This window comes from Poromitra crassiceps (assembly GCF_964638095.1).
Source record: "Poromitra crassiceps genome assembly, chromosome: 6".
Taxonomy (NCBI): domain Eukaryota; kingdom Metazoa; phylum Chordata; class Actinopteri; order Beryciformes; family Melamphaidae; genus Poromitra; species Poromitra crassiceps.
The window spans coordinates 4,296,823-4,310,285 of NC_139627.1; the positions used below are offsets into that span (position 1 = coordinate 4,296,823).

The window sequence follows — 13,463 nt, forward strand, 5'->3', positions numbered from 1 at the left end:
GTAACGACCCATATTACAGCAAATAGGACTTCAGTGGGCTAATGAACGTTTTTGCTTATGATGGAAAACTGTGTAACCTCACTTTTAATGCATGTAGCTACCTGGCAACAATAAACACTCTTTAACCAGACACACTGAGCAAAGGAGAAAATAATCAATACTTAACACGGATGAGAGCAGCTTGACACCAACTCAAGTTACAGGCAGGGGACTGACAAAAAGAAAAAGATTAAACAGGATCCAATGACGACAGATTGGTCCTTGTTACATTTTTATTATGAAATCACAAATGGATTTTCAGTATTAGAATGTTCGCAACATTGGCAAAAGCTCACAGGGTTTATATTGTATTCACACTTGACAGGAGGATATAGTCATTTATGTCTAAGTTCTGGATCAGACCGCTTCAGACTGGAGTTGAAAATAGGCAAAGCAAAGGAGACCGGTTTGTTAACTCAAGATTGATCTGATGACAGCCGGTAAAACATGACCCGATTCTCAAAGTTCATTTCATTTGTGGGGTGGGTGCATGTTGTTTACATAAATTACTGTACAGGACACTCCTCAGTGAATCATGCTCATCTTCAGGATGCCATCTTGTGAACAGCCACTGTAATAGTTCCATGCGTCCTCACTAGAATGTTCCTATGAAAACCAAAAGAAAAGCAAAGAGTTAGTTTAATGATGCCAGACGATGATGCACACAATGTTGAATTGATAAAAAAAATCAACCATAATATGGACAGCGACTGCTTGCTTAGTCAGAAATAGGCTATGGTTTGTGGAACTTGATATATCAAGACAGGGTGATCTTTGATCAAAAAGCACATCAGTCTGTCCGTGTCGGCCACTCCAATAGGTTTGATTGATCACAGTTGTCTATAGAAAGCCCATTATCTGGGTGTTCGAGTAGTGCAGCGGTAGATTCCCTGCCTACCAACATGAGGGTCACGGGTTCGAGCCCCGTGTTACCCCCCGGCTTGGTCGGGCATCCATAAAAGCACAATTGGCCGTGTCTGCGGGGTGGGAAACCGGATTAGGGGTTTGTGTCCTGGTCACTGCACTATTACCTCCTCCAGGTTGGTCGGGGTTGCCTGTTCGGGTGAGAGGGGAACTGGGGGGGAATAGCGTGATCCTCCCACGTGCTAAGTCCTGCGGGTGAAACGCCTCGCTGTCAGGTGAAAAGAAGTGGCTGGTGACTGCACATGTATAGGAGGAGGCATGTGCTAGTCTACAACTCTCCCCAGATCGGCAGAGGGGGGTGGAGCAACGACCGGGACAGAAGGGGAATTGGTCAAGTATAAAACAGGGGGGAAATCACACAAAAGAAAGAAAAAAATAAATAAAAGAAAGGCCATTATCTGACTTAGAAGTATGAGTATACATTCATATGTTTTATTCTGATCATTATTATGGTGATCATCATCATCATAGGTTTCAATGGATTTTATTGTCCTGTGCCGTCTAAATGCTGATGTTTGTTGAGGAATTTCTCATTGTTTTTCATTACTAATAATTGAGAATCTAATAAACACCTCACTGTGAAGCTTTAATGGGCAGCTACATTTTATTTTGAAAATGTGATTGCCCCAGTTCTCAGAATGCCATCGAGTCATTTAGTCACAGCTTGTTGACTTACTAAGTATAGCATTATCGTAACGCATTTACAAAGCTGTCAGACAGTCTTTATAAACCAATGGGACAAGGCAGCAGGTTGATTGCTGCTATATAAAAACAAGCATTAAATTACTTTTGAATTAATTCTTTCTAAGAATCAGAGGGGTGCAGAGTTCAAGACACGGATGGTCATGAAACCGGATGATGCTCTGGAGTGTCCACAAGGTGGCAGCATAACCAAGCAGATGACGCATACATTCCGCTGCTGAGGCTTGACCCCATACCAGTCTGAGGTAAAAATGAGGGTCGTTCGATCTTTGATACTGGATCTCTTTGAACAGCTTCTTCCCGGCTGCATCCGTCTCACCTCTCTCTACATTGGAAGTGTTAATCATACCCGATACAGGCGACCCTGAAGCGCACGGAGACGAAGTCAAGCGAGCCAAGATGTGAATCGAGTAAAGGAAGACAAAGGCAGCATTCAGACGATGTTAGCATGCCGTCTTCCCTTGATGTGACAAAATGTCTGACGTACAACAAGTAAACCTTCTGCTTCTCAGGAAGGGAAGAAAGGCTGGGAATCAGCACAAGTCAACACTGAACAACATACTGTAGATAGATACAGTATCCTTCTTTCAACTTTGTACACCCAAAAATCACTGTTGTAGATTTATGTCTCTTCCTTCGCAGAAATGCCACACTGCCGTGAACTTCAATAGAGATGACTGCTTTGAAACCACCTTCAGTTTTAATGATACACATACAATAATACATAATTAATAATACATTCAGAGCAGGGAGACAATCCTGTAAATCACTAATCATCTCAACGCGCTTGGTCAAACAGAACACATCAGAAGGTCATACTGCTTGTTTGTCTGCCCCATTCCGGTGTCACAGTGACCTGCCATCTTCTTCACAGAAGAACAGCACACTCCTCGGCTATATGTAGCTCAGGACAACATTTCAGATATCAGGAACATTTCCCCCATGGTATTACTTTCCGTTGCACCTGCTACTGCTTATGACTAACGCTGGCTGGGGGGAATTACCACATGACATTAAGATATTTCTAACAAGTTCTGTTCATCACATAATCCATAGCCTTTGTACCAGCTAGCGTCTGTTCTGATGTCAGCTCTCTGTGCGTCATTGCACATAAAAGTCTGTTCAAAATAGTAAAATTACTACCGCTCATCCGGTATCAGACTTTGCTGAGGTGCTGGAGCTTAAAAAGTATCAAGTTGAATGAGAAAAGGAGCGTCCGCACACTCAAATCTGTGCAAATATCTATTTATTGCAAGCTTTCGGTCATAGACCTTCTTCAGGCATAAGACAGGTAACAAGTGAATACAGCCTATAAAGGTTCAGACAATCATCACTTGATTAGCCAATAGAGAGACACTGCATGAAATAGGCCACGCCCATCACGGGGAAAAGCTCTGTTCATTTCCACACACCAGCGTCATTTTCCTTGAATTAAACATAGCTAAAAGCTGTTGTGTGGTGGGGCTGCGCAGACAACAAATGTAAAAAACCGCCAGTTAGTTTTTTTGTACTCCCGAGCAAAACAAGGAAGCCACTGAGAATTGGCGAGAAGAAAAATGTGGATCTAGCTGTCAAGGAAGTAAGTCGGAGTGTTCATCTTCCGTATATACGATATTTTTGTGCAACACGCAACCATGCACGTGACATAGGAGAACGCCAGGATTGGAGGGGGGGTTTCTGTTTTCCCCCCGTCTTGGGCGTGGTTTCTGAATGGTGACGCGTTACGCAGTGTCTCTATGTACATGTCAGTGTCTCCCCCGCACCCCCCTGCATTCAAGGGAAGAGAAGATCCACAAGAAAGCATTTGACATGGAACTGAATGCAGCCAAAGATTCAACCCCCTCTACTCACCCCGAGTCAGACTCCAGGCAGACGGTGGGCGTGTCTGTCGGGTCTTTGGTGAGAGCTGCAGCTTGCTTGGCCAGAACCGACACCACGCCTCCGTGCTCGTCAGACAGCGAGCCGCGGCCTGGTAGTTATAGAAATAAACAAGCATTATTCATTCTTTATTCTTTATTCGGATCCCCATTAGCTTCCACAAAGTGGTTGCTAGTCTTACTGGGGTCCACACAAGCAATAAAAACAATCACATACACAAGCAATAAAAACAATCACAAACAATAAAAACAATCACAAACACAAGCAATAAAAACAACCAATAAAAAGCAATAAAAACAATAATCTAAAACAACAAAATGGTTATTGTGGATTCAAGGTTTGTTTTAGTGACTTTTTGAAGGAAAACCTATTTTTGATCTGTCTCATGTCCGCAGCAGGGAGCAGAACCTCTGTAAAGCACGGTTCTCATCATAAAATTTGTATGTGGACTAGGTACAACTAAATGACCAGTACTCACTTGACGCGTCTTAAACCGATGACAGAAACCAGCATGTACTATTTTTTCACATAGAAAATGTGGTGGTTTTTTTCCAAATGACAGTTTGCATGAATGAGAATAGACTATATTTTAGCTTGGCCTCCACAGTAAGCCAAGATAGTCCTTTATTATTGTTCAGTACTTGGATGGACATTGAAACAAGACAGTGCTAACTGAATTTCCCTCTGACATAAAGTACATCTACTTTTTTTTTTTTCTCTCTCTCTCTCTCTCTCTCTCTCTCTCTCTCTCTCTCTCTCTCTCTCTCTCTCTCTCTCTCTCTCTCTCTCTCTCTCTCTCTCTCTCTCTCTCTCTCTCTCTCTCTCTCTCTCTCTCTCTCTCTCTCTGATTCAGCTGGATTGGTATTCAATATTGGACAATACTTAAAGTTAATGACTCAGAATCATTACTGGCAATGAAGAGAAAGAAAGTTACTTTAACAAAACAAAGTTCACTTTGGTGTGAAAGGTCACAAAAACATCCCCACTGCCCCACCGCCACTGCCGGGGCAGCAGAATAGCCAAACCAAATAAGCAACTGCTGCAGACATTCTGACTACTCAACCAGAACTCCATAGCAAACAAAGAATCTAGCTAATCCACAGCCTAACCTGCCCTATCCTAACCTACTCTAATCTAATCTTAACCTGAACTATATGAAAATAAAAAAAATCGAGTTGATCTACAGCTGATCTACCTAAACTATCCTAACCTCTAAAACCCTCATGCCTTACCCCGGGAAAGTTCAAACTCATTGAACTGTCTCAGCAAGCCAGGGGAACAGCAAGACATTTCTTAATTGGTATTCCTGTTTAAATGTCATCTGGCCACACCGCAGACAGAAAATAACCAATAAGAACTACTCTACATACTAAAATTTAGTGATTTTTGTAAACTGCGCACCTTTACATCATGGTCATTTTCAAGTATTTGCTGTAATTTGGACTCAAAGACATTTTTAACTAGCAGATTTGTTAATAACATTAAAAAGGGACCATCTGCAAATATTGGGCTGGTGGTGATGCGTTCTACGACTTCAGAAAGGCTCACAAAACAAGGGAACTATACTGAACAAAAATATAAAGGCATTTGAAAACAGCTCTGCTGGACATTCCTGCAGTCAGCATGATGCCAATTGCACACTCCCTCAAGCACTCCTGTGCTGTGTGATAAAACTGCACATTTTGGAGTGTCCTTTAATCGTGACCAGCCCAAGGCACACCTGTAGAACATAGTCATGTGACCAGCCCAAGGCACACCTGTGGAATATAGTCATGTATAAACAACATGTATAATCATAATAATATAATCTTGATAAGCTACTCCTGTCAGGTGGATGGTTTATCTTGGCAAAGGAGAGGTGCTCGGTAAACAGGTTTGATCAAATTTGTGAACAACATTTGAGAGAGCCTTTTGTGTGCATAGAAAAAAAAGTCGTTGATCTTTTATTTCAACTCATCCACGTGACTTAATAGCTCAATGGTATTCAACCAGTTGACACTGAAGCATTTCAGTTTCCTTCTCTTTCCACCTGAGGTCGTTAGCATCATGAACAACCAACTTAACACCAGTCAAACCACTTTGCTATCGGCTTCCCACGCCTCAACAAGCTGGACTTGCAAGACGGTATTATAAGTAACGTTATAGACACAAAGACAGGGATGTGTTGTCTTACAGCCCAGGTTGTGTCCTTGTTGATCCGTACACAGCACTCCCACGATTGCAGGATTCTTCATGCTGCAAAAGAAAAATAAACAAGTAAAAAAAGACAGACAACGAAAATCGTCTTTAACGGCCAAAGATTTAAAATATTAGCAAATAAGAGTCGGGTAAGGACTTACGTGTCATCGAGATGCTGTTCGAGTGTCGCCTCCATGATTAACAATCGTATATAAGTGTCAATTGAAAGTTTTGTGAGGTGATTTGTTGTTATGGTTTTCTGCTTCCTGAAATCTTCCTGGGCCAGAGTCAGCTGATTGTCACGTGTCGTGCGCTGCCGCTAACAGTCCGCGTGAGGGACAAAATACACGATGCGATTGGGGAGCAGCTCAAACCCTCTAATCTTATGCTTATGTGTGTTTTCATACATGTTTAACTAAAATAACCTGGATTAAAATATTAATCTGTGTTGTGTATTTTAATGTATTCATATAAATATGTATTAGGCTATATTTATTCTGCAAATGCGTTTATTCAAGAATGACAGCTGTTCTGAACATATCTCCATCAAGGTTCAGATAGCCAGTTGACAGGCCAATTCTTGATTTGCCCTTTTTTTTTTTTTATCCAAATACATTTTTAATTGATTCCTTTATTTGTTTTGTTTTATGTGGCTTCACATTATTCTAGGTAGGCTATTCTTCTATCTATCTATCTATCTATCTATCTATCTATCTATCTATCTATCTATCTATCTATCTATCTATCTATCTATCTATCTCTGTTTCTCTATTTCATTTTCCACCATCGGCCTGACACATTGACAGCCTGACAGCATTCACATTTAGCAAGGGGACTGGCAGGGGTCCCGACTCCCGAGCAGACGGTGATATGGCTGGATTTTTTAATTAGGTCGTTAGGGTCGACTAAATGGGCAAAAATGGCTAATTTATTGGCCAAAATGAGTGAACACAGGTTCAGCACCACAGAGAGCTCCATTCATTAGCTACTGATGGAGCACACCTGAGCAGAGGAAGCAGCCATAGGGAAGTAGAGTCTACTTCCCTACCCTGGCTGCTACTCCAGTCCAGACTAAAGCACTCTGATGAGAAAGGCGAGGCTGCATGCCAACAACTAGGGTTGTGCGATGTCACCTAAATAACCATCGCGATGGTTCCACAGTGAAACATCGCGATGGACGATGGCATCGTCGTTGACGGGGGGTGGGGTTAATTAATGATTTATGAAGTCCATGCGGTGCCGTTTGGCTGCACCACTGCAATGTACGTTCATGTTTACAACAGGACAGCTGAGCTCTACATGTCATGAGAGACCAGCGGGCTTGGATAGGCTACTACTACAGCACAGAGCCAGGCGATTCAAACAGGCTATCACTATATTGAAAGGCGCAAAACAATCAAACGTTAACGTTACAGATCGTGACCAACAACGTGTGTGTGTTTAATTTAACTAGCTGGCAGAAAAGGGGGCAGAATTACTCGCAGCTAACGTTAGATTTGTGTGGGCTCAGTTTTGAACCTAACATTAGGTTACGTTAAGGAGAGATAGAAACACAGCAGCAGGCAGCCTATGTAATGGAGAGAGTTCCTGGAAACAGGCGAGTTGAATTCACAGTTGAAGACTTGTAACATTACTCACATTGGGTTGAAAACAGGAAAGAACGTGAAGTTTCTTCTTTCTTAACATTTTCCCAACACAACCGACTTCTGCTTATCTTCTCTTCCTCTCCGCTTTACCGCTTCTCTGAACTGGGGATAAGGTACGCTTTGCCGCTTGTTTAATGCCGCCCGTGCGTCCCCCGTGTGTCGCGGTTGAGTGGAGATCGCCTTTTTTATTATTAAATCTGCCAAATTTTAATTCGAACAGATAATCACGATGGTCCGATGTAGAAGGGTCAGAGGTCGATGGGGGTCGGCCCATCGACGATGGTCGATGCCATCGTCCATGGTGCCAACCCTAATGCCAACTCTGTAAGTGAGGCCTGACTAAATGGCCAGTGGTCGTGTGTGGTATTAGAACGAGAGTAGGTATTACAAAGATGTGAGATGCTGAAACCATTTGCAGTCTTCACCCAGCAGCAGCTCTGGAGATACAGCCGAATTGTTTATGCAGCAGACGACTCTCTTAGTTATTAGCCACTGAACTGCCATTCTTTTGATTCAGGTGGAGATAAAGAGGTGAAAAGGTAGCATTTTTAAATAAGGTGCTCAGAGGGAAAAAAAAATAAGCTTATTTCTGAATATCCATCCTATAATTTGCAAATAGTGTTACTGTATGTTCTGCACTATATATCACCTTTTATCTAAGCTTGTTCCATAAGCTTGTTCCATATAAAGAAATGCAGCCTATGTGAAAACTTTGCCACCTTAACATGAACTGTATTTATATTAATAACTGTATTTGTATATTGTAACTCATTGGACTTTTTTTTCTTAATATCAGGGAGATGTCATATTCTGCTATCAGTATTTGATATATATGTTTAATATAGGGCCTACAGTATATGCAATGATTATGCAGAGCTTCTTCTATATGGTTATGACCCCCAGCCACTACAGTCAAATGGAGTTATTTTCTAAACTGAATTGGCCGCAATGAAACCCTGCCAGAGTGAAAAAGTGATTTTGATATTCTGAACTGCATGATTATAAACTACATTCACTTAGGGCCTATGACTTATTTTTTCTTCTCAATATATAATCTGTTTTGGCAATCCACTTCCCCAGGTCACACGCAACTCAAAACCCCAGCTGAAGCAGTTGCTCTGCAGCAGCAGTCACCTAAAGAAAGGACAGTTCCATCATGAATCATATCGAGTCAACAGATGTGAAGTGTTGAGGCCCACTCGGAAAGAAAATCATGACCGGCTTCACTACCGTCACAGTCATTGCAGAGTTGAACATCATCAGTGACAATGGTGACACAAACATGTGAAATGTTACCAACATAATAATGATTAAATTGGCTGGTTTCCACATGCTCTCTTTTACTAAACATAAAATATTCTAAGTAGGAGGGCAGTCCCACCCTGGTGCTGATGGATTTTGTTGATGTGTTTTTGTTTTTTTTGCCGGTGCCTGAAGGCCACACTGCCAGCTCTCACCCCCTGTATGATTTCGGCTGCCTGTCCCAAGATGGTGAGGCGGCTTCAGCACTTCTGCTGACAGGGCAGAAATGGGTGAATGTAATTATGTGGCCGGGGCATCGGAGGAATCCATCACCTGCAGAGCAGCAGCCTAACGTCCTGCCCATACCCCCCTCCTCTCCTCTAAATCTAAATCTTTTCACTAGTCCTCTCCTCTCCTCTCCTCTCCTCTCCTCTCCTCTCCTCTCCTCTCTTCTCCTCTCCTCTCCTCTCACTCATCTTTCTCTCCACACTGCTTAAATCAGAGTCTGGCTGCTACTTTCCCACTGACAACTTGCTGCCCATCACCGTGCGAGTGAGTGTGCATGCACACAAGCACACACACACATACAATACTCAACCTCTCTCTCTATCTGTCGCTCACACACACGCACACACATATATGCGCGCGCGCATACACACACACACGCATACACACACACATGCACGCAAACACACACACGAAATAAAAAGAAAGAAAGAAAGAAAGATTCTTCAATCTAGTGCCAAAGGGTGTTTGGCATAAATTCTGGATTCCACCATTTTGCTGCTTATAGCCACTTTACAACTGATGGAGCCACAGTAAATCAAGCCACTGAGCTGGACCTGGAATAGAGATGTGACTCAGAGTCAGTAGATCACCACCCTGCCATATATCAAGGCTGCACATTTGTCATGGATATGGCTATTATTGATGTAATTTCATAAAACAAATATATAAGGCTCCTTCTGGTTCATATTCTGCTATGCTATGCTATGCTATGCTATTCATTCAGCAAAACACAAAACACAAAAACACACGTTTTATTGTCAAATTATAAGTTACGCCATACATGCACGCCATACAAGTCATGGAGCTCATACACCTCACACTGATTCTGGAGGAACCTACGTGGCAAAGCAGGTTAGTTCAGGCCTTCAGTTTAGTTAGGCCTTGTTGTCTCTGGTGGATAGATGGGTGACTTCAAGCTCAGAACATCCCACTTCAACTCTGGCCAGTAGATGACATGACATCATGGTATAATACAGCCCCATAATAAGATAAAAAAAAAAGAAAAATCTCTGTCCAACCTATAAATACCTTACATGAAGCCCCTGTCCATCAGTCAGCCGGTGCCCGGTGGTATTTCCAGTAAACCACTTCAATTGTTTTAACGTTGATTTGTGTTGTCCCGGCTGCCTCTGACAGATAAATACTGTAGCTGACAATTTCAATTATTCACCTGTTGTCTCGGTGATATCAGCCCTTTTACTCACAAGCTGGTGTCATTTTAGTTCTTTTGTGAAATACAATCAGAATAGTGGCTTTATATTGTTTGTTCTGAACCTACTGTCACAAAATATACAGCGTCTGGTTGGACGCTACGTAACAGGCAAAGATCTATAAGTAGATGTGAACTACAGTATACTGCCAGCCTCCATCAGCCCTCATGTGGATGAATAAGATGATGAAGATCCAGAGGAGACAGGAGGAGAGAGGTGCAGGAGGGAGGGGGGGGGGGGGGGTGTTTAGTCATGGGGAGAGAGGGAGGGAAGAAAGGGGGGTCGGCCGGGGATAAAGAGAGGGAGAGTGTGTGGCTCCCCCCTCTGAGGAGTCCATAGGAACCTACATGACCGAGGTGCCGGAGAAGGTGCCAACAGTTAGTAGTTGAACACGGTGTTGAGGAGAGAGTCCAGTTCGCCTGTTGCTGCCATGGGCTCCAGGGCGGTGCTGCTGTCCATCCTCCTGGTGGCTCTCAGCGGGACCAGAGGAGCCGTCATCACAGGGGTGAGTGGGAGGTCTCACTCTTACTTTGACACTGGATTTGGGGAAAAAAATATATATAAACAAAATACAAACAAATTGTTATCTATGTATTTGTTATCTATATCAGCTTTTAGGTTCATGTCTAATCGCTATCTGTGATTAGTTCTCTGAATGCAATAACCGATGGGTTATCATGTGTACAAGCAGAATTTCATTATTGTATTGTATTATTATTGTATTATAATGATTATGATGATGATGATGATGATTGTTGTTATTGTTATTATTATTATTATTATTATTATTATTATTATTATTATTATTATTATTGTATTGTAACCATAACTACATAATAGCTTTCTGTATACATTCAAATCGTTACTACGGTATCCCTGACTTTTCATGTCTGTTTTCATCACTCTGGCTGTTCATTTGTGTGATTTAATTACAAAAATGACTGATGGGAGACCACATCCTTCACCCCTTCAAACACACTCGACAAACAATGGGACATTTTCTCCGCTGATTGAAATTCGTTTCTAAATGGATTAGGGAGATGACAGGATGGATTAGGGAGATGACAGGCAATGGATAAAATGGCTTTCACTGCACAATCATCATATTAGCATAAATAAAGATGAAATAGATACAATCCAGTGCCAAAAAGAAGTCTCTTTTGACTCTCTCAATTTGTCCATCTTCCTTTCTGTCTGTCTGTCTGTCTGTCTGTCTGTCTGTCTGTCTGTCTGTCTGTCTGTCTGTCTCTCTCTCTCTCTCTCTCTCTCTCTCCCTGTCTCTCTCTCTCTCCCTCTCTCTCTCTCTCTCTCTCTCTCCTCCAGGCCTGTGAAATTGACATGCAGTGTGGTTTTGGACAGTGCTGCGCTGTCAGTCTATGGCTGAGGGGTCTGAGTATGTGTGTGCCAAGAGGCATGCAAGGGGACGAATGCCACCCCTTTAGCCACAAGGTGAGGCGAAATGATGTTGTCACTAATCTTGCCCGCATCTCACTCTCTGCTACACCACACTCTCTACTACACCCACTCTCTCACTCTCTCACTCTCACACACTTGTTTCTATATGAGCAGAAAATACAGATGATATCAACTGCTGGCAGGTTGGCAGGAGCTTTAGAGAAGCTGCTGATAACTGCAGAGTCTATTGATCTACACTACCATGAATCAAGTAATCAATCAATCATGTAATACATCACTTTGATGGTCTGGAGACGGCAACAATTACTTCTGCTACTGTAACACAATGTCTGTCAGACTGTCAACGAATGCTGAAGTGCGGCTGCACTTGCCAGCAAACTGATGAAGGATGAAAACGTCATCATACATGTCTCAGGTGATCCCCCATCTTATTCCCACTTTCAGGTGCCCTATCCAGGCAGAAGGCAACATCACACGTGTCCTTGTCTCTCTCACTTGGTGTGCACCAGGTATGCTGATAGCAGCAGATACAGATGCACTGACGACTTCAAAAATCTGGACTATTAACGGACGTCCAAACCTCCAAACGAAGGAGAGAGCACAGCAGAGGCGGCATCTCAAAGTGAAGACTTGAACAATAATTTATGAGAGAGCACAAATACGTATACCCCATCTTTACTGACTGTATTCTTCATTTGTGTACACACTATGCACTATTGATTGTCTGGATTCTATTAATGCACCAAATGCTAAGACAATGTACTTGCTACACACGACACAGTGCCACAGTAGATATCAGCCTAAACTTTTTACATGACAGAAAAAGAAGGGCCCTGGCAGGCTATTTGTGAATCATTCAAACATTACTGCTATTTCATTTTCATTTGATCAACAGAAATGTATAAATATTTGCAAATAAAAGTATAACAAGATTATAATTATAATGTACTCATGTAGGATTTTGATTTCCGTGTTCAGTACATGCTGCTTGAATAAACACAATGTCACAGTGTTGTGCAATGAAGTGTCAAGTGGTTGTAATCGCGATCTTGAAGGTCATGCTTAGAGTTCGTGACCTTTCTCGGCTGAATGTAGGCTATATTCAAAGACATGTGACACGTGTCTAACATCAGATTACTGCACACTTACTGTAAAGGGTTTTGGTAAATATTTTTTTTAACTGACTATGAATTTAATGAGCTCTCAAAATGAGAGGAAAAAGGAATCGGTAACACTTCATAATACTGTAACACAAAAAATGGGTAGTTACTGAGGAACGAGTAAGGAACGAACCATTAGTTCGTGAATAGTTAATGATTAGTTAATGAGTAGTTGATAGGTAGTTCCTTAATGGTAGTTACTTAAGAACTGACCATTAGTTACCATGTTAACGAACCAGTAAGTAATGATTACTTCCCTAAAAAATATTTTTTAAATTTGTTTTCATTCACTAGTTCATTAATAGTTAATCGGTAGTTCCTTAAAGATCCTTAATGGTAGTTACTTAAGAACTGACCATTAGTTCCCATGGTAATTACTTAAGAACTGACCATTAGTTACCATGTTAACGAACCAGTAAGTAATGATTACTTCCTTAATTTCACTAGTTCATGAACAGGTAGTTCCTTAAGAACTGACTATTACTTACCATGTTAGTGCATCATTACTTCCTGCTGTGTGTGTGTGTGTGTGTGTGTGTGTGTGTGTGTGTGTGTGTGTGTGTGTGTGTTTGGGGGGGAAGGGGAGGTCATTGGCCCCTTCCCTGCTTCCTACCTCCATAGACAGACAGACAGGCAGACAGACAGACAGACAGACAGACAGACAGACAGACAGACAGACAGACAGACAGACAGACAGACAGGCAGGCAGACAGACAGGCAGGCAGACAGACAGACAGACAGACAGACAGACAGACAGACAGACAGACAGGCAGGCAGGC

At 42.2% G+C, this 13,463-nt stretch overlaps 2 protein-coding genes across 2 annotated transcripts; one reads left to right on the forward strand and one right to left on the reverse strand.

Moving 5' to 3' along the window:
* Nucleotides 1-269: 269 nt before the first annotated feature.
* On the reverse strand, nucleotides 270-6,010 carry lamtor5 (late endosomal/lysosomal adaptor, MAPK and MTOR activator 5). Its single transcript, XM_083638594.1, has 4 exons — nucleotides 5,883-6,010; nucleotides 5,717-5,778; nucleotides 3,517-3,634; nucleotides 270-645 (listed from the first exon to the last, which is right to left on the reverse strand). Exons 1-4 carry the CDS (start codon nucleotides 5,915-5,917, stop codon nucleotides 585-587), a joined length of 276 nt encoding a protein of 91 aa, XP_083494720.1. The 5' UTR covers nucleotides 5,918-6,010; the 3' UTR covers nucleotides 270-584.
* A 4,525-nt stretch (nucleotides 6,011-10,535) lies between these two features.
* On the forward strand, nucleotides 10,536-12,091 carry prok1 (prokineticin 1; the record flags this gene model as incomplete). Its single annotated transcript, XM_083639587.1, has 3 exons — nucleotides 10,536-10,613; nucleotides 11,432-11,557; nucleotides 11,969-12,091. The coding sequence occupies exons 1-3, from the start codon at nucleotides 10,539-10,541 to the stop codon at nucleotides 12,089-12,091; spliced, it is 324 nt and encodes a 107-aa protein (XP_083495713.1). The 5' UTR covers nucleotides 10,536-10,538.
* Between the last annotated feature and the right edge of the window lie 1,372 nt (nucleotides 12,092-13,463).